A 23,824-nucleotide genomic window follows, 5' to 3' on the forward strand; every position below is an offset into this window, starting at 1 on the left:
AAGTTTTTTGAAAACTCTTTCAAACTCTTTCGAGTTGACCTTACCCAGGGTTTCCTTCATGGCGAGGCCAATAAGGTGGTTAAGGGAGTTAGTCTTGCCGCCCTTGATTTTCTCCACAACGTCACCATTATGGTCAACAATACTGCGGCAGATTTCATTGATGGCATCGTCTAGATCGTGAGTAGCCACGCCACTAGCAGAAGCCAAGTCGTACTTCTCAATCAAGTCTTTGATTGGAAGGCGTCTTTCCTCAGGAGAACTCTGCAAGAGCTGTACCAAAAGAAGCTTAGCCGATGAGAAGGTAATCTTGTCCTTGTTGACCATCACAATCAATTCAGTAAAGCTTCTTGGGGTAATGGCTGTACGGTCGAAAGGTAAGTCTAACTTGCGGAAAGCACCAATCAATTCATGGATGAGCCAGTTGTTAACGGTCTTCACTGGAAGCATAGCACCTATGCATCCATATTCGTACAAGTCTGAGTAGTAGTGGAGGACATCAATGTTGTCCACGAGGAAACGTGCATGCTTGATTTCAAGACCATAAGGTTCCTGAGTGAGCCTCTCCAAGATTTCATTTGGCAACTCAGGAAGAATGGCTTGAATCTCTTCTTTGATGTTTGGCGACAAGAACACACCGGGAATCTCAGTATCTGGCAAGTATCTGTAATCGTTTGCATCTTCCTTATCTCTTCTTCTGGAAGTAACTTTTCCGTCCCATGCTCTCGTCTCTTGAACGATTGGTTCTTCAGAAGTCTTCAAGTGTTCGACTTGTCTATTGTATTCATGAGTTGCTGCAGCAACCACTTCAGATGTGGAACCCAAGTTCTTAACCTCCACTCTCTTTCCACCGTTCACAGAGATGTTCACATCGCAACGCATAGCACCCTTCTCCATGTCACCAGAGCACACGCCCAAGTGAGACATCAACGTCAAATACTTTCTAACAAAGGCTTTCACCTGGTCTAAATGAGTAAAGTCTGGCTTAGTGACAAGCTCAATCAAAGGAACATTGGCCCTATTGAGGTCAACACTGATTGCCTCATCGTACTCATTATAATTAAGCTTTCCCGTATCCTGCTCAAGCTGGATCTGCTCAATTCGTATAACATGGTCTTCACTAACGTTATCGTACTTCTTGCTCAATTGCAATTCCCCATCCTTTGCCAATGGTCTGTGATGCTGGGTCAATTGGTACCCCATTGGCTGGTCGAGGTAGAAGTAATGCTTACGATCAAAATGGCACAATTCGCTGATATTCGAGTTCAAAGCAGCAGCAGCCTTCAAAGCTAGAAGCAAAGCTTCGGGATTGAGCTGGGGAAACGTTCCGGGAAGCCCGTAGTCAAAGTAACTGGTGTTGGCATTGGGAGGCGAGTCTGGGGAGTTTTTCGATAGCGAAAAAAGCTTGAAGTTCGTCTTGAGCTGGGTATGTATTTCAAGCCCACATTTGAAAGTATAACCTGGCTGGGGCGTCCAGGTCAGTAACCGTCTAAGAAGCATTGCTAGTCTATAAGTGAATACATCGATTTCCAGTGCAGGAATTTGCAACTATATAAGGTTGGACCGTTGAACGTGGGGCAGATTCCGGAATGCACATTATATAGAGAGGAAGTTTAAATAGGTGTTTGTGGTTTAGAGGAAGATTTGAGTAACATCTTGTTGGTTGGTTTTTGGTGAAAAGTGGTGTAAATGGTAGGGCACCAAGCAACCATTACAGTGAGACATACCCAGTAAGTAGCCCGATACTGGATAATCGAAACCCTCAGAAAATGAGTTTTGTATTCTTTTTTTTTTTTTTACGTTCTTCTTAAAATGAAGCAATAAGAGACCAGAAATTCACACTTCGCTTTAGAATTGAAAGTCGTTGGTGCCGTGCTTTATAGTTACCTTCCAGTACTGGCTGATGCGCCTTACCTAACACACTAGCCATATCCTATCAACATATACTTGCCTCTGGAAACTTAAAAAACGGCATTCCAAAATTATATTTTGCCTTACAGAGTGGCAAAAATAGTCCTCCCAGCTGGACCTGCTCGACCCTTATCCTTTCCCCTTTGGGCCACTTGAAACGTTTACCGCATCGTTTCACATTTAGGATATTTTGCAACCATTTCCACTACTGTACTTCTTCCTACTACACTGAAAAATCTTTCCAAAAACTTTCCCACACGATACACTATGTTATTTGACTTGGAGTCATATAATCTTGCCAAAGGATACAAAGGTTCTTTCGGTAAGCCCAGACCATCCAAAGAGAAAACAGAAAATGATGACGTACCCGACCATTTCTTGGATAACCACGAAGGATTCTGGAAGGATGAGTTTAAGCTTAAAGAGGAGATGGATAAGATGGAAAAACCTAAAACCTACAAAGAGTGGGAACAAAGATTGAGGTACCGCTCCACGGTCCGGTTAGAAAGGATACTTGCTAGGAAAAGGCAAAACCAGGAAGGAGTGACGCAGTATAAGAAGTTATTCCGGAAAGTAACATTTTCCGTAGAATTCATTTTATTGACGCTTGTTTGGTGCAGCGATATCAATTTAGTTGCTTTGATAATTGTGTTTTTCATAGTATGTCAAGGAATGAAAGTGATATTCATGCCAGCTAGGGTTCAAGTTGGCGAGGAAATGAAACTTCACAGGATTCTTCGTGAAATCGACGTGGCTGCCCTACACCAGCGGTCCAAGGGGGGTAGTGGCCATCTTGGACAGCAACTGACAGGCAAAGAACTGGGTTATCTGGGCAATAAGTAAGCTAAATACACGATATGGAAAAAGGGTCTGGTGATTTTCTGGTGACTAAAGTGAACAGCTATAGCTAAGCTTAATACTTCTTTCGATGATAAGCTCATCACTGAAGTGTTGTGGGTCTCCGATGATTATCTTTTAGTGAGAACTACCAACAGAGCCAGTGACAAGATGGAAGTCTTCTTGGTTTCCACTGATGATGGGGCCGAAGGCAAGTTGGTAAGAAAGCACCATGCGGAGCTGTAGCTATAAAATGGTAGTATTTTGCAAAACAAGATGTGTAGCATTAGATTTTATGACATCTGGCCTAACCAATGATTCTACAGAAGCATATCATGTAGCACTTTACAACTGTAGCTAAAACACTGGTTTCCATGAATACTAACAAACCAAAAGTGATCAATATAAGAGTCATTCAGCTAAATCAAAGCCAACGTCCCCTATAAAAGTCCCTTTAGACCAAATCTTCATTGCCCTCGGTTCCTTCTTTCCAGACATAATATGGCTGCAAAACACAGCAATAAGCTGCATGAACTACACTAACGAAGCAACCGCCATTCCCAGAAACGTCGCAAATACCCGAATATCCAGAGAAACCGAGGAAATTAACCAAATCTTCAAAAAATACAAAATATTCACCATTCTCGTGCCCTCATGACATACTCTCTAATTATGTGGAACATGCGCAAAAGCACATAAATCACGCTTTACCAGGTAAACAATCCCACATGGCCCCCCAAACAAGCAAACCACAAAACAAAAAAAAAAAAAAAAACAGAAAAAATACCAGACTTTTCTCTCTACTCTTAAACAACTCTCTACCCCCAAAACCCATCCAATTCCCTTTTCCTCTCCAGAGGGTGTGGCTGCCTGGACCCATTTCGCAACCACTAAACTCTACTCTGGGTGTATGGTCCACGCACGACCCACGCACCAGTTTCCTGTCTGTCATAGTTTGCCCCACAAGGGGTGACGATAAGATAAAAGGATTCCCTATCGCAGTAAACACAACCACTATAAGAAAAAAACACACACACATCCACCACACACGTCTTTTTTAGCAAGTTTAAAGTATTACAATGAGATCGCAGTTCAAAGACGAGAACTCGTTTGAAAAGAGAAAGTCGGAATCCACTAGAATCCTCCAACGGTTCAAGGATAGACTCCCAGTGATTTGTGAGAAGGTAGAGAACTCAGACATCCAGGAAATCGACAAGAGAAAGTACCTTGTGCCTGGGGACTTGACCGTGGGTCAGTTTGTTTACGTGATTAGAAAGAGAATTAAGTTGCCCTCGGAGAAGGCCATTTTTATCTTTGTCAATGACATCTTGCCACCGACTGCTGCGTTGATGAGCACGGTGTACGAGGAGCACAAGGACGAGGATGGCTTCTTGTACGTGTTATACTCGGGCGAAAACACCTTTGGATCCATTGAAGGTGTGGAGGAGGTTACCGAGGAGCTGCTTTAAGCAGTGTTTGATATCTATGGGCGCAGCGCAAGCACGCTGCGTGGGTATATATGTTCCATAGCCATTCAATTGACTGGTTTCAATGGGTGGGCTATGTGGCAATGCAAGTGAGTTCAATTTTTATTATACGCTTATAAACGGAAGAGAGGTGGCGATGCTGCTACCAATTGAGTGGCAGCAACGGCCCTAGAGTTGGAGAAAATAAGCTTAGTTGTTGATGTTGACCAACTTGTCCTTCTCCAACTTGATCTTGATGCCCAATCTCTTGAGATCGTCACCCTTCAACTTGTAGAAAAGCTCCTGGAGCTTGTCGGTCAAGAGAGTCTCGTGCTTGTTGGCCTTGCCAACAGCCTTCTTACCCAAAGCCTTCAAGAGCTGCTGAGTCTCCTCGATCTGAACGCTCAAACCGTGAGTAGCAGAGTCGTAGGTGTGCTTAACCTTCGAGCCCAAGTCCTTCTCCAAGTAGTTTCTGTAGTCCTCCACAGCCTGGTCCAAGTCGTTCTTGAGCTTCTCGGCCTCCTCGGTGCTCTTAGCCTTCTTGGTTGGCTCGAACGACAAGATATAGTTGTTGTTCCAAGCGTCCTGGACAGTGTCAGTGACAGAAGAGTAAGTGTCAACTGCCTTGTCCTTGGTGCCTGGGGTCTTGAAGACCACAAGGAGGATAGTGACAATAGCCACGATGATGATAATTGGGTTGATAGTTCTAGCCATTATTAGTCAATTGAGAGTTGGGTGATACAGAAACTTTTTTTTTTGTTTTTCAGGCTTTGGTCCACTCTTTATAACCTGTGGTATGGATCATGCACTTAACCGAGTTGCTCCCAGATGTTGCTACCCCAACAAAGACAGTTGTGGCAGAAAAGAAGCACAAGCAGGCCCCACTGTGGCGGATCTTCGGCAAGCGTCAATTCCACAATGGGTCAACCATTCCTGTTTAAATAAGCTGTCAATGCATTTTAAATAATATGGCTCACCGTATTTTGTTGTCAGAGTATACTCGAACCTTGAGGCTAATGAAGGTTATGCCTTTTTCGCAACCAATACTATAATTAACTGGGGCCGTGCGTGTTTCGCAACCATTGCTACACAGGGTCAGTCCTGACATAAGCGAATTGCTGTGAGCCTCTTTTCGCTTGCATGATCTTTTGGAATAGGTCGTTTAGCGTCAGATGAGCTGCCGTGGTGGAATTGTGGAGCCGCTACCAAAAAAAAATAGGGAAAATAGCAAAAATAATGACTCCGGCGTGATTCGAACACGCGCATCTTACGATAACAGAACTTGAGTCTGCCGCCTTAGACCGCTCGGCCACAGAGCCACTTTATATTTGGTATGATTTTGGGCTTTAACAGAAAGTATGGATTGGGAAGATGAAGGCAAAGTTCAATTTTGATATCGTTAGTACATACATTGAAACTTGGAAAATGTTTCTGTGCTTTTGAAATTTCGATATCGCGCGATTTGACGAAGTTAGAGCACTTTGAAGTTCTATTTCGACTCTCAAGATCAAATTTGAACCACCAAATGCCACTTAACCATTCCCCAAGCAATGTCATTTTCAATTCATTAATATTCCACCCGTGAATGATCTTCCAGACCTTGCGTTTTGTGCTGCATTTTTCGACTTTTGTAACCACAGTGCGGTCATTGCAGCAGTTCTTGTGTTCTCTGGCTTTAAAGAAGCAGTTAATTTTTGCCGTCAAAGCATGGATCTCAAAGTGACTATACAGATCTTGCTACTGCAATCTAAAACGTGAATTGCTGTCGTAAATGGGCATCAGACAGATTTAAGCGCTCGTATGGCTCGATGACCACCGTAGTGGTTTTCCTCTGGGAAGACCAGGTAAGTCAGGCAGCGCCAAAAGTATTGTTGGGAGGTAGCTTCCTTCACAAGTCTCTGTTTAGAATATCCTTTCTTAATGTTACATTTAATCTATGTCTATAAACCTCCCTTTACCTAAACACCTTCACAACACCTAAATCAAATCCTTAAACTTGGCATAAACTTCGTCTACCAAGCTTCTCAATTCCTCTTTTCTATCCTCCCCACACCAGGAACCGTTGATACCGTTAAGCACAATAGTACACCATTCCTTTGGAGAAAAGCCAAAACGGGTCTGCACCGCCACGTAGTTATCCAAAATGTATCCACCAAAATAAGCTGGATCGTCAGAATTGATCGAGAAGGAGATACCCTTGTCAAAGAATTCTCTGTATGGCAATTCTTCCACGTCTTTCACCACCTGCAACTTAACATTGGACAATGGGCACATGGTCAAAAGAGTGTCATTTGCAACCAACCGATCCAACAATTCTGGAGACTGTTTAGAATTGACACCATGATCAATACGAGAGACTTTAAGCAAGTCCAAAGAGTTAGTCACATACGTATGATCGCCTTCCTCTCCCGCATGAGCAGTCAAGTTCACACCAGGGAACTTCTCTTTCAAAGAACCATAGCATTCCTCGAACAATTCAGGAGGGAAAGGCTTTTCAGCAGAATCCAAACCCAAACCCTTGATTACTCCGCTTTCATAATACTTTTCCGTGGATGCAAGAGTCTCAAGGCCCAGCGACGCAGGTAAATGCCTCAAAAGACACATAATCAACATCGAAGTGGACCCAAACTTGGCAGCAGCATCCTTACAAGCTCTGTTAAGCCCATTGACAACCACATCTACACTAATGCCCCTTTCCACATGGCCCTGAGGGTCAAAGAAGACTTCGGAATGGACACAGCCGTCGCGATGAGCACGAGAAAAGTAGGCAAGTGCCAAGTCGTAGAAGTCTTGTTCGTGGATCAACACGCTCATGCCGACATAGTAGTGATTTAAGAAGTCTTGCAAGTCGGTAAACTCAGCGTATCTTTTATTACATGCTTCAACGGTTTGTGGGAACCAGGCAGGCAAGTCGATCTTGTTTCTTGCAGCCAAAGCGAAAAGCAAGTCAGGTTCCAAAGTTCCCTCGATATGAAGGTGGTGTTCACATTTAGGCAAAGCTTGGAGGAAGCTGTGAAAATGGGAAGAACAAGGGAACCGAGTCATAGTACAGAAGACAAAGAGTGGTGAGTAAAGCTAGGCATTAGACGATGCGGTAGGAGAGAAGAGCATCGCCTGAAAAAAGTGACACAAAGTCGGGTACAGAAGCGTGGGTGTCCACCGGGAATAAAAAAACGAGATAAATAAATCCACTCAATGATATTCACGTTTTTTAAAGCTTCTCATAACCCATTCTGCAACATGGCTTATTCGTTTTAGTGATGTCTGGGCTGTCACGGTAGCACTGTTCCAAGGCTATGTCAAAGCTCGGCATGCAACCAATGTAGGAGGTTTGTTTGGGCTAAAAATAGCGTGTCGAGGAGGAAAAAGGGAGGAGGGAGAAAGGAGGAAGAAGCAAATGGAGCTCCATGCTTTCTGTTAGAAATGCCAAAACCCACTTGAATAAATTAAGTACTCAAAATGCTCTGCCCCTGTCCTTCCCTTTTGCACCCATTCTTGACTTAGATTACGCGACAATTAACACCAAATCAGGAAACCACTAACGACGCAGCCGTACAGTGACCATAACCCCTTAACAAATACACTCTCCGTATAAAAATAGCATATAATAAAAACATAAAATAAAATATATCAATCCCCAAAAGATGCCCTGACCCTCCCTCAGCCTCGTCCAAACCCTTCCCTACATCCATATATATAAACTTGTATATCCATGTACCTAAGGCTCCTACACAGAAGCAGGCACACCCAGCCCTCTATTATTGTCTATTTTTGCAATTTCTCGCGATCCACCTCCATCTCTGAAACCACCACTTCCTTGACTGTCCCATGGCTTATAGGGATGACGATGAAGAACTGAGGTATCTCAGGTACCCACAGACTGGTGGGGTGTACAATTACTCGAACGATGCTGTGGATAGTATAAATTTCCAGCAGCCCCAGAGGGTGTACAGCAGCCAGATGCACCCATCCAACGATGACTTTATGGACTACTACGAAGACGAGAGGCCGCTGGCCATGTTCAACACACTGCATGTGCCGCCTCCTCCTCCTCCAAGACAACCGCTACCGGCTCATGATCCGTTTATGGATAACGAGTTTGAAATGGGCGCGTACCCGCAGACGAACTACCAGCCTACGGCGTATGATCCTAACGCTGCTGGGTTCAACTTTTCCCAGGCGTTTGTGCCTCATGTTTATGATGACGAGGAAGAACAGCAGTTTGACCGTGAGATTGAGTATAACCAGTTCCAGGGTGACAGTTTGGACCTTCAGACGGTGCATGTGGCAGATTCCGATTCTGAACAAGACGGGCAGACTATTTATGACCAGGAAATGCAACTGCCGTTTGCAGAAACGGGTGAAGAGTTCCCGGAACCTCCTGAACAGGAAGAGGTGAGAGAGAAACCTAAGCTTGGAATTGCTACAGGTCACAATGGTCATTTGGTCTTGGATTGTCCAGTGGCCACAGAACTTCTTACGAAATTTCCAGATTACAACTCAAGTTTGCCTGACGGTGGTCTAAGTAGAGAATTCTCGTATATGAGATATACTGCTGTGACCTGTGGCCCTTCGAATTTCTGGAGAGACGGCTATATCTTGCGTCCAATCCATTATCCCGTTAGACGTCAAACAGAGTTGATGGTGGTCATTACCATGTATAATGAGGACGATATTCTTCTCGCACGTACCCTTAAGGGTGTGTTCAAGAACATTAAGCATTTGGAGTCCAGATCTAGGTCTCCAGTGTGGGGCAGAGACTCTTGGAAGAAGGTTGTGGTCTGTGTCGTGAGTGACGGTCGTTCTAAGATTAACGAGCGTGCTCAGGCACTTTTGGCTGCTCTTGGTGTCTACCAGGAGGGATTGGCTAAATCCAGAATTGACGACAAGAAAGTGAAGGGTCATATTTACGAGTACACTACACGTGTGGGTATTTCATCTGTTGATGATACCGTCAAGTTGACTACCGAAAAGGTTGTCCCAGTGCAAATGCTTTTTTGCTTGAAGGAAAACAACGCAAAGAAAATTAACAGTCATCGTTGGTGTTTCGAAGCTCTCTCTCAAGTTCTCGATCCCAACATCGTTGTTTTGCTTGATTGCGGTACTCAGCCATCTGGTAAATCCTTGTACCACTTGTGGAAGGAATTCGACAAAGATCCCCGTGTTGCAGGTACTTGTGGTGAGATCAAGGCTTCTTTGAAGAAGAGGCAAATGCTCACCAACCCAATTGTCTACGGCCAAAACTTCGAGTATAAGATCTCCAACATCCTTGATAAACCTACTGAGTCTGTCTTCGGTTTCATTTCCGTTTTGCCTGGTGCTTTCTCCGCTTATAGATATGTCGCTTTGCAGAATGATATCAATGGCAAAGGACCATTGGAGAAATATTTCAAGGGTGAATTTTTGCATGGAAGTGGTGAAATTGATAAAAATGACGATGAATACGAGTTAAAGACAAAGATGTTGAAGGAAGAGGCTGGTATTTTTACCTCCAATATGTACCTTGCCGAGGACAGAATTCTTTGTTACGAGCTTGTCGCTAAACCAGGGTGCTCCTGGGTCTTGCGATACTGTAAGTCTGCAAGTGCAGAGACTGATGTTCCTGAAGGTCTAGCTGAGTTTATTTTGCAAAGAAGAAGATGGCTTAACGGGTCTTTCTTCGCTGCAATTTACTCGCTCGCTCACTTCTACAAGATTTGGCATTCGCTGCATAGTTTTGGTAAGAAGATCATGTTCCATGTGGAGTTCTTCTACCAGCTTATTAACCTTGTTGTTTCTTGGTTTTCCATTGGCTCATACTTCTTGGTGTTCCGTATTTTGACTACATCCCTTTCGGATGAAAGTCTAAATTTTGCGCCAGGTAATGTGCTTTCAGTCATCTTTCTATGGCTTTATCTTGCATCCATCGTCACTACTTTCGTTTTGAGTTTTGGTAACAAACCCAAAGGTACTGAGAAGTTCTATATCGTCATTGTGGTCTTCTTTGCTATTCTTATGGCATATATGATCTTTGCTGCAATTTTTATGGCCGTTAATGCTATTCTGCAAATCTACCAGGATAATAGCGGAGTGACGGTATCATTATTTTTCAAGAACTCACAGTTCAGAGACTTGGTCGTCGCCACGGCGTCCACATATGCATTATACTTCATCGCTTCATTCCTTTACTTCGAGCCATGGCACATGTTTACCTCGTTCGTTCAGTACATTTTGCTTTCGCCATCATACATCAATGTGTTGAACATCTATGCTTTCTGTAACATTGATGATATTTCATGGGGTACCAAAGGAGACACTGGCGCCACAGACTTGGGTGCTGCCAAAGTCAGAGAGGACGGTACTTTCGACGTTAACATTCCCGTTCTTAAGGAGGAAATCAACCAGTCATACCTCAATCAATTGGAGAAGATCAAGAAACCAATTGAAGACGACGGTAACCTGTACAAAGGTACTCATGAAGACTATTATGCCTTTGTGAGGTCTATGACAGTATTAATCTGGATGATTTCCAACTTTATCATTGTGGCCATTGTGCTCGAAACGGGTGGATTCAACCAGTTCAATTCTAACAGTGAATCTGATGAAATCAAGAATGACAGGTCTAAGATCTTCCTTACCGTCATCTTGTGGACAGTCGCCTTCATGGCATTATTCAGATTCATCGGTTGTGTAACATATTTGGTTTTCAGGTTTATGGACAAGTTCAGGCTGCGTGCCAGCAAATAGAAATATTGACACTTGCAGTACACTTACTCTAAAGTACTTTTTTTTGCACCCAAACGGTAGTTCCTGTCCACAGTGAAACACATAAAACAGTAAGCGCGAGGTATCAACAAAACAAACAAGCAGTATCCAACTCCAGTCATTCGTTTAAAGCCCTGCATTTCCAGTCATAATTGATGAGCAGAAAACATTCAAGAAATAGTGATCTTTTGGCACAGCTCGGTGAACCACTCCCGCTACCCTACAAGCCACAACAGACGCTGCTGCTGCTAAAAGATGAAGATTCCTCAGACACTATATTGAGACATGAGCCTGTAAGAAGTGTTTCAGAACAACCTATAAGGCGTAGGCTATTTTCCTCTGGATACCCTAATGACTCACGATTGAGTGAACCAGAAGCACTGCCGCCTGCGCCGCCTACGTTACCACTTTGGCGGAGGAAGTATAGCATTGACAAGACGCCTGTCGAGCCTAGTCCTTCCCAGGCTGCATTGGACACTATAGAGCAAAAGATAGAGGAGCTACGAAACAGTTGTGGAAGTAATGAGCAGATCGATAAGAAAATCGAAGGAAAACTTCGAACTATTGAATCTGACTTGGATAAACTAATAGAGGAATCGAGAGAGGCTAGTATACTAGAGGAGCTTGAAAAACTACAGCAGCTCTCTAAGCCTTTGCATGAGAGCCAAAAGCGTTCTCTTAATCCCAAACTAGTGGCAGCTGGCGTTGTATTATTAGTTCTATTTGGAACAGTGTCGTTCTGGCTAGGGCACATGTCTTATGAATACTGCTACTATTGGTGCTAACTTGCACATGTACATTATTGTCTAATTTACAAAAGGATATTTACAGGAAAACGAAAGTTAGTCGTCGTAGTCGTTGCTTGGAGGAGCGGCACTATCGGAGGCAAGATAGAGCTCGATGGCCGTGGAAAAGGCAGCAAAACCAGCGCAGCCAATGAATGCAGCCTGAGGACCAGCTTTTATGGAAAGACCAGCACCGGTGATGCAACCAGCAGCAACACCATTGTAGATATCGTGTTTGGCACGCAAACTCTCGATGGAACACTCGACACCACTATAGATCATACCAAGGTAACCAAAGTTCTTAGCACTGCTCCACGATCTCTTGGCCATATCACTAAACTGGATCTTCATCTGTTGTTTAAACGGCAAGTCGTTGATATGAACACCACCAGGCGTATCGTAAGCCATGGAGGCCATGAATAAACCAAAGAAACCACCAAGAGCGAAACCAGAACCACCGGCCATGATGGTCTTACCAGGGCACGATTGCATGAACTCGATCATCTTTCTGGCTCCCAACTCGGCCTGCTCTTCCTGAGTGAGCTGATCAAGCGGTTTGTCGGCACCGTTCAGGCCCGTGTAGACGCCAAACACCATGTGGAAGAAGTTACTCGTTGATGAGATGAATTTTTCGCACTGTGAAAGAAGGCTGGAGATAGATAAGGTGGAGGGGGACCAACTAGGTGATGCCGGGATATTGGTATTTCTCTGGTTTATTTTATTGACTTATTTGATTACATTGAATGCTAATTATATCATAGTATTAATTTCTCGGCTTTTTCTTTTCTTCGTGGTATTAGCATGGGTTAATGTTACAGTTAGGCCTGAATCAATGGCTGCGAAATCTGGAGTACAGCATGTGGAGAAAAGAAATGTTTGCAGGTGTTCTAAACGTCTTTTGCTGATTTTTGAATATATAAAGAGGTCTTAGACTTTCCAAAATGGCTTGGTTTACTCTGAAAGTATTCTGTACCTGTTGTCTTTCTAAGGGTGTAAACTGGCAGTAAACCATACACCTTATGATTGGTTCTATGGGTCCTTGAAGGTGCCAGTTTGTCCAAAGGGTCAAAATGGGACGACTTTGAGGCCCCTTCCCCGTTATTTGAATTACTTGTTATATTCCCGAGAGGAAGTGGCGACATTGTGCTAACCATCATTCAACTGAAGCCTTAAGTTGGTGGGATATCTGTAGATCTTATTGAAATGGATGTTCGTCATGATCACAATCATCCCCTGGAAGGATTCATCGAAGAGAAATTTCATTCTCTGAGGACAAATTTGAGGAGCTTTTGTCTCAGGGGTTCAATGAACATGTCCCAAGTGTAGCGTAACCCCTTCTTTGATCGATTTAGTTTAATTTTCTTTTAGGTCGCCTTGGGATGTTCAGCCCTATTAAAGAAAAGGACCATTTCAACTATTTGGAGAATGGGGTCTTAATTTGAAGTTTTCTAATAGCTTCATCCCATCGACAACAAGTGGAACTGAAGGTGGTAATTGAAGAAGTTCGAAAGGTCCAGCTGGCACTATTCAAGCTTCAAAGACCAAGAGAAGTTCTTTGCTTTCGCTGTATATTCTCTCTTTATCTACAAGGATCACATACTTCGAACCACCTCGGATAGCCTAGTTGTTTACCTCTTCAGAGCATCAAAAGACCTACCAACTGGGTCAAGGAGCACCGTCAATGGGGGTAACTGGAACCACCTCTAGTTATCACATCAACCAGTTATCACATCAACAATAATAATAGTGTCACAATCATCAATTAAGGACTCTCCATGCACTCCCTAGCCGAAACTACTCCATACTGTAGTGCCGCTAGTAGACACACATCTGAACCACCTACAACTTCCCCTATCCCCAGCGGCCCGTATCCCGCTAAGAACGCCGTTCTCCACCTTCCTTCCCTCACTTCCCTCACCTCCATATCTTCACTCCCCATAGACGTCTCTACCTTCTGCTGCCTCTCGCTTACCTTCACCACATACGCCAACCGTTTGCAGCCAGTCGATCCAGACGATCCCCCAACCACACACAATCACCTTCTACGCTTATCTTCCAATCAACGGTCAACCAAGCCTATTGTTCCCCAAACTCCCAGCCCAGCCTCTTGCACTGGGGAAAAGAAGCTTTCCACATTCAGAAACAAAGCGAATGCTCCCAGAGACAGGGCCAGGCCACCAACCCCAAGTCAAACCAAAGCCTGGCCTATCTTCTCCCCTTTTCTGTCTATCATAGGCAAGCCCCACACTCTTCCCACCCCATTCCCTGCCTCCCTTTCTTACCCCCTATTAACTGTCCCGCAACGGCCTCCCCTCGCTTCTCCACCACACCACTACCAACCTAAGCATCCAAGCAGCCACCCAAGCAGCCACCCACCCATCCACCCACAAACCCACCCACAAATCCCAGTCGTAACCAGACGACACCTGAAATCCACATAAATCCAAATCCAAATATCAGGTTACCTTTTCTTCGTCCACCAATCAAAAAAATGCCTCGTATTCCATGACCTTTCTGTTTTGCACCCAAACAGCAACCACCGCCTGCCCAGTAACTGCGCACCCTACGTTAGCCAGTCTGGGGGCTCCCCCAACCCCAGGATTCGGACTGCCTGGCTCCCCGGCTCAGGTTCCCCATTTTTTACCCCTGGCTCCACCAGTGCAGGTGCTTCTGGGGAAATGCGTGACTTAGTACAATCACGGAACACACAAGCAGAACACGAAGAGAAGGAAGGAAAAGAAAGGAAAAGGAAGATACAGAAAAGAAGGTTTCAACCGCTTGGGTGTTCCACTTTTGCAATTACCGTTGGACGGGTGGTTTATCACGGGAACTGGTGGAGGTGGATGGGATGCGACTTTGGGTGCAAAATGGATAGACTATGGGAGGCAGGCAGGCAGAGTGCTGGAGTAATGCGCTTCCGCACGCTACCACTGCACCATTTTCTGCAAGTGCTCACTAGACATGTTTTGGCTGCGAAACGTCAGTGAACGACATGGAGCGAAGTGGACCAGGGAGGGAGGGTAGAAACGTAGGAGACCTTAATTGATGAACATCGGTGATTTCTGGTGGTGGGTTAGAGGGGTCCTAGTTCAGGTGCTTCTGTGAATTTTTTTTCTTCCCCAGAGTTTCTTTTTCGTTGTTCGGCACCTGGAATGTGGAGTTATTGGGTGGAGTGACTTGTGGCCGAATTTCGCAATATGCTTGGTGGCCCATGGATGGCCCCACCGGTGCTTCACTTATGGAAGTAACCGGGTCTCGCTGCTTAATTTGGGTATTCCTGGGGGAAGCGGATGCTGTCCTTGGGGGAGGCAGGTGCCCTGAAAAGTATATAAGTAGGTGGTGCCGGCCTGCGACTTTTTGCAACCATTCTCTCCAGACCCTCTTATAAGTATATATCTAGTTGACTAGGTATATCTCTCTGTGCTCTGGACATTTACACTTTGATACGAAGAAACTCAATACCGAACTTACTTAACTCCCACGATCATGGTCAAATCTAAGAAGAACCAGGTTCTCGAATTGGACTTTGATAAGCTTGAAAAGCTTGAGAAACTTGGTCCCGTCCCCAAGTCCAGATCCTCATCCATCACTTCCATTGAAAGTGAAGATGGTTCCATGAAGGAGATTTTGAAACCTCCTCCAAGAAAAGATTTCGATGATATTATCGCTTTTGAGTCGTACATTCGTGACGAAACTTGGGATAATGATTTTGATTACTGCCACGCTCATTTATCCTACTACCCTCCTTTCATTATGAAGGAGATCAAGGGCAATTTGGAGAAGATTAAGCCCACCATGAATAAAAACTCCAGAAAGTTTAGACGCAATTTGCAGCACCACATTAAGCGCCATTTGATGTCTGAAATGGAAAGGTGTTCTGGCTTCCAGATGGACTTTGGTAAGGCTGTGATGCAAGAGTCGCCAAAGAACATTGTTTGGACATTCAAGGATGAAGGCCACCACGGCTTCACTGAAGAGGAAGAAGACTTGTATGATAGGCACTGGAAATTGGAGTTGGAGGTCAAGTGTAACAACGAGACCCCAATGGTTGAGGTTGACTATAAGGCCATCCCATTGTAAGCCATCTGCCGCTCCATTTCCTATATGCGATTCCTCTTTTTGTTTTGTTTGAGAGCCAGGTGCTCCTTTGATGTTACTACGAGATTATGTTTTATGTGCTGATGAATAAATGAAATTTTACGAGACTAATTGTAGACTCTTTTGTTTATGCTTCTGTTCATGCGCCTCTGGCTAGTCTATCATATGACGGGCTAGCGTTCATATATGTGCTGGCGTACTTTGTGATGTTTTCATCGATAAATATGCTTAACTCTCTCATTTGTGCCATAAGAGTGTTCAATGCAATGCTGTTCATGCTGGTTTGGGCGGTTTGGCCCGGCAACGTCACTAGAAGCCGAAGAAGGTGTTCCACTCCGTATAGGTCTGTTGCATCAAGGTTTGGGTCTTTCTCCAAATGTTGGCTGTACTGGAGCCTTTCAAACCTGTAAAGCAAATTAAAACGAAGCAGTTTGTCGAAATAAAGCGCAAGCCCATCGACAGCCTCTTTGACGGTACGTAATACGTCTTCACCGACCTTGGTTTTCTGGTCATCGTAGAAGTCTTCAAGAATGCGTCTTACCGGGATAGCAGTGTCCAAGTCTATAAGTTTGTGGTCTTTGGTCATGAATTCCCAGTCGTCAACAAGCAAGCATTTTAGGTTTGGCCTTAGAGGCATCATAATTTCGTAAGATGGGCCCTTAGGTTCGGTTTTGGGTTTCTTTCTTCCATTCCCATTACTTGTTTGCTTTGCTGTTTCGGCACCACCATTCGATGCCGCTGATCCTGGAGCAACCGAGGGCAGTTTCCTCTTCTTCTTCTCCTTAGGTTCTTCCTTCACGGTCTTTTTCTTCTCTTTCGAAGGATCCAATCTCTCTATAGCTCTCTTGCGAGCATTTCGTAGTTCTCTTGAAAGCCCCAAATTGTCATCGTTAAATTCCATGACACGTTCGTTCGAAACCCACTCGTCCCATTTCGGACTCCATCCCTTGTAGTGAAGAAAGTAGGCATCGCCATCTTGAAGAAACAATGGAATCTTGTTCTGTTCCAATGGTTCGCTCTGCCCTTCGCCAATCTCCACAAAGAGTTTTCCTCGTTCACGGAACTTCAATACCTTGGCTTCATATACAAGCGGCCCATGGTATGCTAGCACTTGGGACCCGGGCGGGAATCTCTCTTTCTCCGACATGCTCAGGTAAGAAGGGTATAGCCTGTTTGTTTCAGTTTTCAGTGAGCGCGATTATCAAGAGTGGAAGATGGACACGGGTGGTGAGCAAGGCGGTAAAGGAAGAGGTAGTGGTTTATATGAATATTGGTAAAATAGGGGATTTTTATGGATGAATATTGGGAATGATATTTGGGCTCTGGAGGGTGAAGAGCTCGTATGATTAATAGATCTTGGCATGGAAAACTTGTAAATGGGCCATTGGATTGCTTGATGATGGTGGAAGATATGTTTAATGGAATGGAAAGATGGCAGTAGATAGCCCTGATTTTTTTCTACGAAAGGATGTATCTTTTCTAGGTTGGATTCCATCGAAAGACCGTTAAATATAATATAAAAAAATAGAAGAAAAAACCACAACATGCCACTTTTCAGAGCTTAAATGAATGATGGAGATTTTGGTTGAGCTGTTTGGCGTATTAAAGTCATTTTTAGGTTCCCTGCTAGTTTTAAATGTGTCTGAATGTTTTAAGCCAGTTTCACTTGTATATCTTGCCGAAGCTTCCGGTACTGATCAGAAGAGATTAATTAAATCGTAAGCAGCATCGGAACTCATTGGAAGAAGCTATACTCACTAAGCTGCTTGGGAAACAGAAAATATTCGTCATCTTCCTGGTATTTCTCTGTGTATCTTTCTATCTCCTCGTCTTTTTTTTTTTTTTTTTTTTTTTTCTTAGCGTGTTTTGCTTCACGTAATTGAGATAAGGGCGAGCTAAAGACAGTAACAAATTAGCACGAGGCATAGTTATAAGACCAGCCCGTTCTTTATTTCAAAATCCGTCTTTTTCTCCATATAATTGTTTTTATGAATTTAAGTTTATTCCTCAACTGTTCATTTTAAACCTAGTAGACTTACAGAATCCGGAAAAGATGTGCGATCTGACCAAATGGCTGCAAAAGAGTAAACCGCAACCAAAAGTAAAAAAGAAAAAGAAAACATTTTTCAAAAAGATGTTTTTACTTAAAACTGATAATCATCAAATTTTTCACTCCACTTTATTCCAGCTTAAATACCGTGGTGGTCTTGCTACAAACACAGCCTAGCCTGCGATACACAACTGCGTTTCTCGAGAATTCTAATTATCACGACTCCCAAAACACCCGAAAATTTCCAATAAGATAAAAAAACACACCGCTCGAAATTGCCACTTCTTCCTCCCAAGCCAAAAATCATTTTGTGTCACCAAACACCACGCCAAGTGTCTGGCTAGATTGACGTGCCCAGCGGTTGCTCGTGGCACGGGGACAGTACACCAAAAGTGCACTTTTCATAGCCTTCGAGGCGAAATACACGAAAAGAAAAAACTAGTAGGCAAAGCCAATTGAATGGCAATTTTAACATATATAATTACCCTTCTGGGCCCATTTAATGTGGAAACTCCACTGGAGTCGGTGCTGGTAACAAGCGCGTTATGTGCCGGAGAATGTTTCAAAAAAAGCAGAAAAAACCAACACCAGTTGCGATATCATACGAAAAATCACCAGAGTAAACAGCATACCATTACCCCAGCACGGCAGTTTGCCTTCATTCTATTCACAAAGCACACCCCTATCTTAATCGCCCCTCCGAGCATATAATCCTGCTCGACTGAGCTGCTCGACCAGTATTCCTATCACAGTGTCCACTACACTCCTCGAGAACGGAAAACCCCATTCAAACACTCGTCTCGAGACTACTATCCTCCAACACACAAGACTGTCTTTCCACTGATGGCTCAATCTGGTAGCTCCAGCAGAGTGGGCGTCCACTATAAGGTTGGGAGCAAGATTGGCGAGGGCTCGTTTGGCATCATTTTCGAAGGTATCAACCTCCTCAACAACCAACAGGTGGCTATTAAGTTTGAACCACGTAAATGCGAGGCTCCGCAATTGAGGGACGAGTATAGATCGTACCGGATTCTTAACGACGTTGATGGCGTGCCCAAGGCCTACTTCTTTGGCCAGGAAGGTGTCCACAACATCTTGGTGATTGACCTCTTGGGCCCTTCGCTCGAGGACTTGTTCGACTGGTGCGGACGTAGGTTCTCGGTGAAGACCGTTGGCCAGGTTGCCAAGCAGATGATTCAAAGAGTGCAAGGAATCCACGAACACAACTTAATTTACCGTGATGTCAAGCCTGACAATTTCCTCATTGGCAAGCCAGACACTCCTGAAGCCAACATGGTCTACGTGGTGGATTTCGGTATGGCCAAACAGTACAGAGACCCAAAGACAAAGTCACATATTCCTTACCGTGAGAAGAAAGCTTTGAGCGGCACAGCTAGATACATGTCCATCAACACACACTTGGGTCGCGAGCAGCTGAGAAGAGACGACTTGGAATCTCTAGGGCACGTCTTCATGTATTTCCTCCGCGGGCTGTTGCCATGGCAGGGTCTCAAAGCTCCTACAAACAAGCAGAAGTACGAGCGTATTGGCATGAAGAAGCAGTCTACACTGGTGAATGATCTTTGCCAGGGCTTTCCTATTCAGTTTGCTCAATACTTGACTTATGTGAGAAACCTTAAGTTTGACGAAGAGCCTGATTACGACTACTTGGTAGGTCTCATGGACAAAGCACTTCTCCTGATTGACGCCGTTGAAGATGGTCACTACGACTGGATGGACCTCAATGGTGGCAGAGGCTGGGACGCAGCGTTAAACAAGAAAGCTAATTTACACGGCTACGGTAACCCACACCCTCCGCAGCAGAGAAGGAAAGCTAATAACACAAACGTCAACCTTGCGCTGAACAAACGCGGCCATGACAAACTTCCTGGTGGGTCACTTCCCAATAATTCGTCCCAACAACGTCTCACCAAGTCTCAATCCTTAAACCACCCCAATTATAATTCAATCACTGATGAACATAGCCGAAAGGCGTACAGACAGCACAACGCAAACGTTGGCCAGCCCCATCACACTACAGGCGACGGCCATTCAGATACATCAAGTTTTGAGGAAAGAAGAAAAAACCAATCCTGGCTCCGCCGGAACTGTTGTTGCTTCTGACTGCTGTCGACAGGACATTGCAAATGTCTGGTGTAATAAAGCTTTCAACCGGCTGTCCAGCCGGTGCCTACAAATTGTACAATAATTGTGATATCATCATTGTTTAAACATATACAAGATGGTGTGCTAGTCGTTCGTTAAGATAAGTGAATGGGGGAAGAACGTCGTCCAGGATGAACCAGTCATCAAGCTATGAGCAGCATCAAGCCACACTATTCTTACGGGATTGGTCTTCAGAGTCCCGCGACTCCATCGAGCCCACAGAGCCCATTCTCGCCTTGGTCTGGCTAAACTTCTGCCATTCCTGAGCATTCTTGCGGGACTCTTCCATCTCCTTGTCCGTCATCCAATACTTGTTATTGGTGCCGTTCATGTGGTAGCTATAGAAGGGACCGGTGTTCACTTGTGAAGAACCACCATAGAATGGAGTGGTCTTGCCGCCGTTCAACTTGGCAGACACTTTACCGAAGAAGTTGTCAAAGAGATCTGGCATTTTTATTTCGTCTGATTGGTAATCTTGTCTCTGTAAGTGGGTACAAGGGAATTTTCCACCGTTTTTATATTGGCACCAAACAATGTGGGGATGGTCACATTACTAATGCTTGTCCCTTATGCGGATATTACTAAGAAGCAACAGACCTACATACCTGGAGAAAAGCCAACGACATTTTTTTTTTTTTGGCTTTGTTCAGACCTGGGCCCCAGTGTTGGTCTCCCTACACACTATCTTCTCCACTTTGCAGGTCGGAACACTCCTGAGTGCGGCGCGATATCTTCTACACAGACTTATCAGTGATAGGTAATGTGTGCCACTGTGGCTAAGTTCTTTAGGGGAGACATGGGATGCAAATAAACATAAAAGGTGTGTATTAATTGTGACTATCAAGCGAAGAAAAATGTAGCTGGGTAGAAATGGTCTTTTATTTAAAAAAGACGCATCTGGATGGTAGATGTGGAGGGCAAAAATGCAGATAGAGATGCGGCTTCCTCTTTTTTTTTTTTTTTGTTTTTACCCCATTATCAATGAAATCTCATGACTTTGACTTTTATTTTTCCAAAAAATCTTTTTTTTCATCATTGTACCACACCTAAACGGGGGGCTTTCTTTCACCTCGTGTCTTAGGTTTCGCTTTCCCTTCATAGAACACGGAAAATAATGCAAAGTATTTTTTGTTTTCATCTTTCTTTTTCTTCCACTCCTTTGGAGCTTCAAATGACCATTGCACCCCGCTTATTCCTGACCAAATCCAACGGTCTCCTCCACTGCAAGCGTGAGTTTCTGTTTCATGCTATCGTAAGATGTGTATGGTGGAAAGTCCACTCTGTTGAAACAGGTATGAGATTTAGGCAATTGGTTAGGCTCACCGGCTTTTTCAATTGTGAATCTTCTTGGACCGTCAGAACCTTGCAAATCCTTGAAACCATTGACAGGAATTCTAGAAGTACCAGTAGTGAATTGCAACAATCTGGCCTTTTGTTCGGAGTCCCACTCCTTGATGCACTGCCAGAACCATTGAATAACCTGGTCAGTCTCTTGGTATCCTCTGTAATCAGTATGCTTCTTCCAGTCTTCAACATCAATCTCAGCCAAACCACCAATCAACAACTCCAATTCTCTCTCATCAAACACATTCACCAACTCTTGTGGAATCAATTCATTGAAACCGTCAATGAATGCTTGGAATTGCAACTCGATTCTTCTGTGGATCTTCCATTCACTGATCAACTCGACGTACTCGTGCTTGTTCTCCTCGGTAACTTCGATGTTTCTTCCGTCTTCCTTCAAGTCAACCTCAACAATCTGGCCAAACTTGTCATCCTCAGCACTGAATGTCAAGTCAAGAACATCAGTAATGTCATTGTCAAGAATCCATTGCAAAGATCTGTAGAATTCAGCGTCAACACCTTCCATATCTTGCAAGTTGACCTTCTTGCGCAACATCATCTTGTACAAGGCACCAACAAAGAAAGCATCCAAGAAACGTCTGTGGAAGACACCCAAGCCAACAACTCTACCGATGAACTTGAAGTAGTTCAAATGTTCAGGGTTAATGCCCGAGTTAGGGTTGATCTGTAATGTGTAATTGTCATGACTCGAGTACTCGAAAAGACAGTAGAATGGGTTGAACATATCGTGTGACAACAAGAAGAAGAATTCTCTGGAAACTCCACCGTAATCCAAACCTTCTTCTCCGTCGAACTTAATCATGAGTCTCTTCTTCAAGTCCTCAGGAGTTTGTCTCATAATCTCCTGGTAAGAGTCCTCAAAGATATGATCTCTTCTAACCTTGATGTGACATTGACCAGGCAAGATTCTCAATGCTGGCTGAGATCTAAAGTAGATAACCTTTCTTCTGAAGTCACGCTTGTATTGTGGAACGTTTTGGTCCAAGGAGGAAGGCAATCTAGGGTCGTCCCAGGTAGTAGTCTTAGTGTTATGATCAACAAAATAGACTCTGGCCGTGTTAGTCAATCTCATTTCCCAACCGGAGGGCAATGGACCCAATTGACTGACAGGCTGTTGCTGAATAGTGGTGTTAGGACCAAAGGTACGAATATATTGCTGCCTTCTAGGATCAACCCAGGTAGTCGTCCTTGTGTTGTGGTCGACAAAGTAAGGCCTGCCTTCATTAGTAAACCTTTGTTCCCATCCGGTAGGTAACTCACCCAAACCTCTAGTAGTGCCACCAGTTGCAGCCATGGACACAGCAGCAGCCGGACTGACAGGAGTGTTGGCACCGGTGGAGTTCACCGTGACATTACCGCTTGTAGATGATGTGTTTGAAGAGCCCAAGGTTGGAGATTGTGGAGTCTCACCAGGTAAGGTTCTTCCACGGTGTTGCCTTCTCTCAGCCTCAGTATGGTTCTCTCTTTGTTGGCCTCTTTCAGTCTCGGACTGGTCTAGGGTAGGTCTTTCCCAGGTGGTAGTTCTGGAGTTATGATCAACATAGTAGGTACGGCCGAAGTTATCGGTTCTTCTTTCCCAACCGGGCGGTAATCTTCCGAACTGGTCTTCGAACGAAGAATACTGTTTGGTGAATTGTTCATTTCCGGTAGCTCCATTTGGAGGAGCAGCAGAAGCGGCCGGTTCGGAAACACGAGGAGCAGGGTTAGCAGTTGAGTTACGAACGTTTGAAGCTGTTCTCTGGGCGGGAGCCGAGCCGTTAGTGGCAGGCGCAGTAGCATTTCCCGAGCTAAAACTCAACACAATAATGACACGGCCACTGACGGCCAAGTTTTCATTGGACTTCTTCAAGTCTCGGGTAATGGTCTCCTCGGCGCCAGCCATGGACAAATCAATGACATCGCCCACACGCACGTTAACCACACCCAAGAACCCCTGATCCTTCTTCTTGAACTTTCTTTGGTCAAACACCTGGATTGCCAAAATGGAGTCTTCGGAAGCATTGAGCAAGAACGATTCGTTCCAGTACGGGTTTAATGTTCTCTTGGCGGTCTTGGTAGTAATTGTCTGGTCACCATCGACGGTGATTACAGCAAACGGATCGGGCTGCCGGAAAACGTCACGTTTATACAACGACTCGGCAGCCACCACTTTAACATTGACTTTAGTCATAGATCTGGGAGTAGCTTGCAAAGCTTGGATCAATTAAGTTTGTCCTATGGGAAAACGTGGAAAAAAAAAAAAAACCGAAGAGCTGTATTAAAAAGCAGGAGTTTCAACGGATCTTGGTGGATATAATTTTCTGGAAGGCAAACAGAGAGAAAACCTGGATGATATGGGAGAAAAGAGCAGCAAAGTAAGAGCCAGGTGCTGTTTCAAGACCAGAGTTTTCGGGAGCCGCTTTGAA

General features: G+C 44.4%; 12 protein-coding genes and 1 non-coding gene across 13 annotated transcripts; 6 read left to right on the forward strand and 7 right to left on the reverse strand. All coding sequences in view use genetic code 12, as the record gives it.

Annotated features, from left to right (window-relative positions):
- Positions 1-19: 19 nt before the first annotated feature.
- CXQ85_000288 (glutamyl-tRNA(Gln) amidotransferase subunit) lies at positions 20-1,497 on the reverse strand (the record flags this gene model as incomplete). The annotated part of the gene is made up of 2 exons (XM_025484040.1): positions 20-24; positions 45-1,497. The coding sequence occupies 2 exons, from the start codon at positions 1,495-1,497 to the stop codon at positions 20-22; spliced, it is 1,458 nt and encodes a 485-aa protein (XP_025342255.1).
- Positions 1,498-2,175: 678 nt separating this feature from the next.
- On the forward strand, positions 2,176-2,991 carry CXQ85_000289 (uncharacterized protein; the record flags this gene model as incomplete). The annotated part of the gene is made up of 2 exons (XM_025484041.1): positions 2,176-2,403; positions 2,821-2,991. The coding sequence occupies 2 exons, from the start codon at positions 2,176-2,178 to the stop codon at positions 2,989-2,991; spliced, it is 399 nt and encodes a 132-aa protein (XP_025342256.1).
- An 833-nt stretch (positions 2,992-3,824) lies between these two features.
- On the forward strand, positions 3,825-4,214 carry AUT7 (ubiquitin-like protein; the record flags this gene model as incomplete). Its single annotated transcript, XM_025484042.1, has 1 exon — positions 3,825-4,214. The coding sequence occupies one exon, from the start codon at positions 3,825-3,827 to the stop codon at positions 4,212-4,214; it is 390 nt and encodes a 129-aa protein (XP_025342257.1).
- Positions 4,215-4,421: 207 nt separating this feature from the next.
- CXQ85_000291 (uncharacterized protein) lies at positions 4,422-4,925 on the reverse strand (the record flags this gene model as incomplete). Its single annotated transcript, XM_025484043.1, has 1 exon — positions 4,422-4,925. The coding sequence occupies one exon, from the start codon at positions 4,923-4,925 to the stop codon at positions 4,422-4,424; it is 504 nt and encodes a 167-aa protein (XP_025342258.1).
- Positions 4,926-5,448: 523 nt separating this feature from the next.
- CXQ85_000292 lies at positions 5,449-5,530 on the reverse strand. Its single transcript has one exon. It is a non-coding gene; the product is annotated as a tRNA-Leu (tRNA).
- Positions 5,531-6,188: 658 nt separating this feature from the next.
- Positions 6,189-7,256, reverse strand: AAH1 (adenine deaminase; the record flags this gene model as incomplete). The annotated part of the gene is made up of 1 exon (XM_025484044.1): positions 6,189-7,256. The coding sequence occupies one exon, from the start codon at positions 7,254-7,256 to the stop codon at positions 6,189-6,191; it is 1,068 nt and encodes a 355-aa protein (XP_025342259.1).
- Positions 7,257-8,039: 783 nt separating this feature from the next.
- CHS2 (chitin synthase I) lies at positions 8,040-10,937 on the forward strand (the record flags this gene model as incomplete). The annotated part of the gene is made up of 1 exon (XM_025484045.1): positions 8,040-10,937. The coding sequence occupies one exon, from the start codon at positions 8,040-8,042 to the stop codon at positions 10,935-10,937; it is 2,898 nt and encodes a 965-aa protein (XP_025342260.1).
- A 173-nt stretch (positions 10,938-11,110) lies between these two features.
- On the forward strand, positions 11,111-11,740 carry CXQ85_000295 (uncharacterized protein; the record flags this gene model as incomplete). The annotated part of the gene is made up of 1 exon (XM_025484046.1): positions 11,111-11,740. One exon carries the CDS (start codon positions 11,111-11,113, stop codon positions 11,738-11,740), a length of 630 nt encoding a protein of 209 aa, XP_025342261.1.
- Positions 11,741-11,797: 57 nt separating this feature from the next.
- TIM22 (translocation channel protein) lies at positions 11,798-12,337 on the reverse strand (the record flags this gene model as incomplete). The annotated part of the gene is made up of 1 exon (XM_025484047.1): positions 11,798-12,337. The coding sequence occupies one exon, from the start codon at positions 12,335-12,337 to the stop codon at positions 11,798-11,800; it is 540 nt and encodes a 179-aa protein (XP_025342262.1).
- Positions 12,338-15,226: 2,889 nt separating this feature from the next.
- Positions 15,227-15,820, forward strand: UCF1 (Ucf1p; the record flags this gene model as incomplete). Its single annotated transcript, XM_025484048.1, has 1 exon — positions 15,227-15,820. One exon carries the CDS (start codon positions 15,227-15,229, stop codon positions 15,818-15,820), a length of 594 nt encoding a protein of 197 aa, XP_025342263.1.
- Positions 15,821-15,977: 157 nt separating this feature from the next.
- On the reverse strand, positions 15,978-16,985 carry EAF3 (Eaf3p; the record flags this gene model as incomplete). Its single annotated transcript, XM_025484049.1, has 1 exon — positions 15,978-16,985. One exon carries the CDS (start codon positions 16,983-16,985, stop codon positions 15,978-15,980), a length of 1,008 nt encoding a protein of 335 aa, XP_025342264.1.
- Positions 16,986-18,731: 1,746 nt separating this feature from the next.
- CXQ85_000299 (casein kinase) lies at positions 18,732-20,012 on the forward strand (the record flags this gene model as incomplete). Its single annotated transcript, XM_025484050.1, has 1 exon — positions 18,732-20,012. One exon carries the CDS (start codon positions 18,732-18,734, stop codon positions 20,010-20,012), a length of 1,281 nt encoding a protein of 426 aa, XP_025342265.1.
- Positions 20,013-20,214: 202 nt separating this feature from the next.
- Positions 20,215-23,589, reverse strand: RSP5 (NEDD4 family E3 ubiquitin-protein ligase; the record flags this gene model as incomplete). Its single annotated transcript, XM_025484051.1, has 2 exons — positions 20,215-20,535; positions 21,265-23,589. 2 exons carry the CDS (start codon positions 23,587-23,589, stop codon positions 20,215-20,217), a joined length of 2,646 nt encoding a protein of 881 aa, XP_025342266.1.
- Between the last annotated feature and the right edge of the window lie 235 nt (positions 23,590-23,824).

Source organism: Candidozyma haemuli, assembly GCF_002926055.2.
Source record: "Candidozyma haemuli strain B11899 chromosome Unknown A_2014730914, whole genome shotgun sequence".
NCBI lineage: Eukaryota > Fungi > Ascomycota > Pichiomycetes > Serinales > Metschnikowiaceae > Candidozyma > Candidozyma haemuli.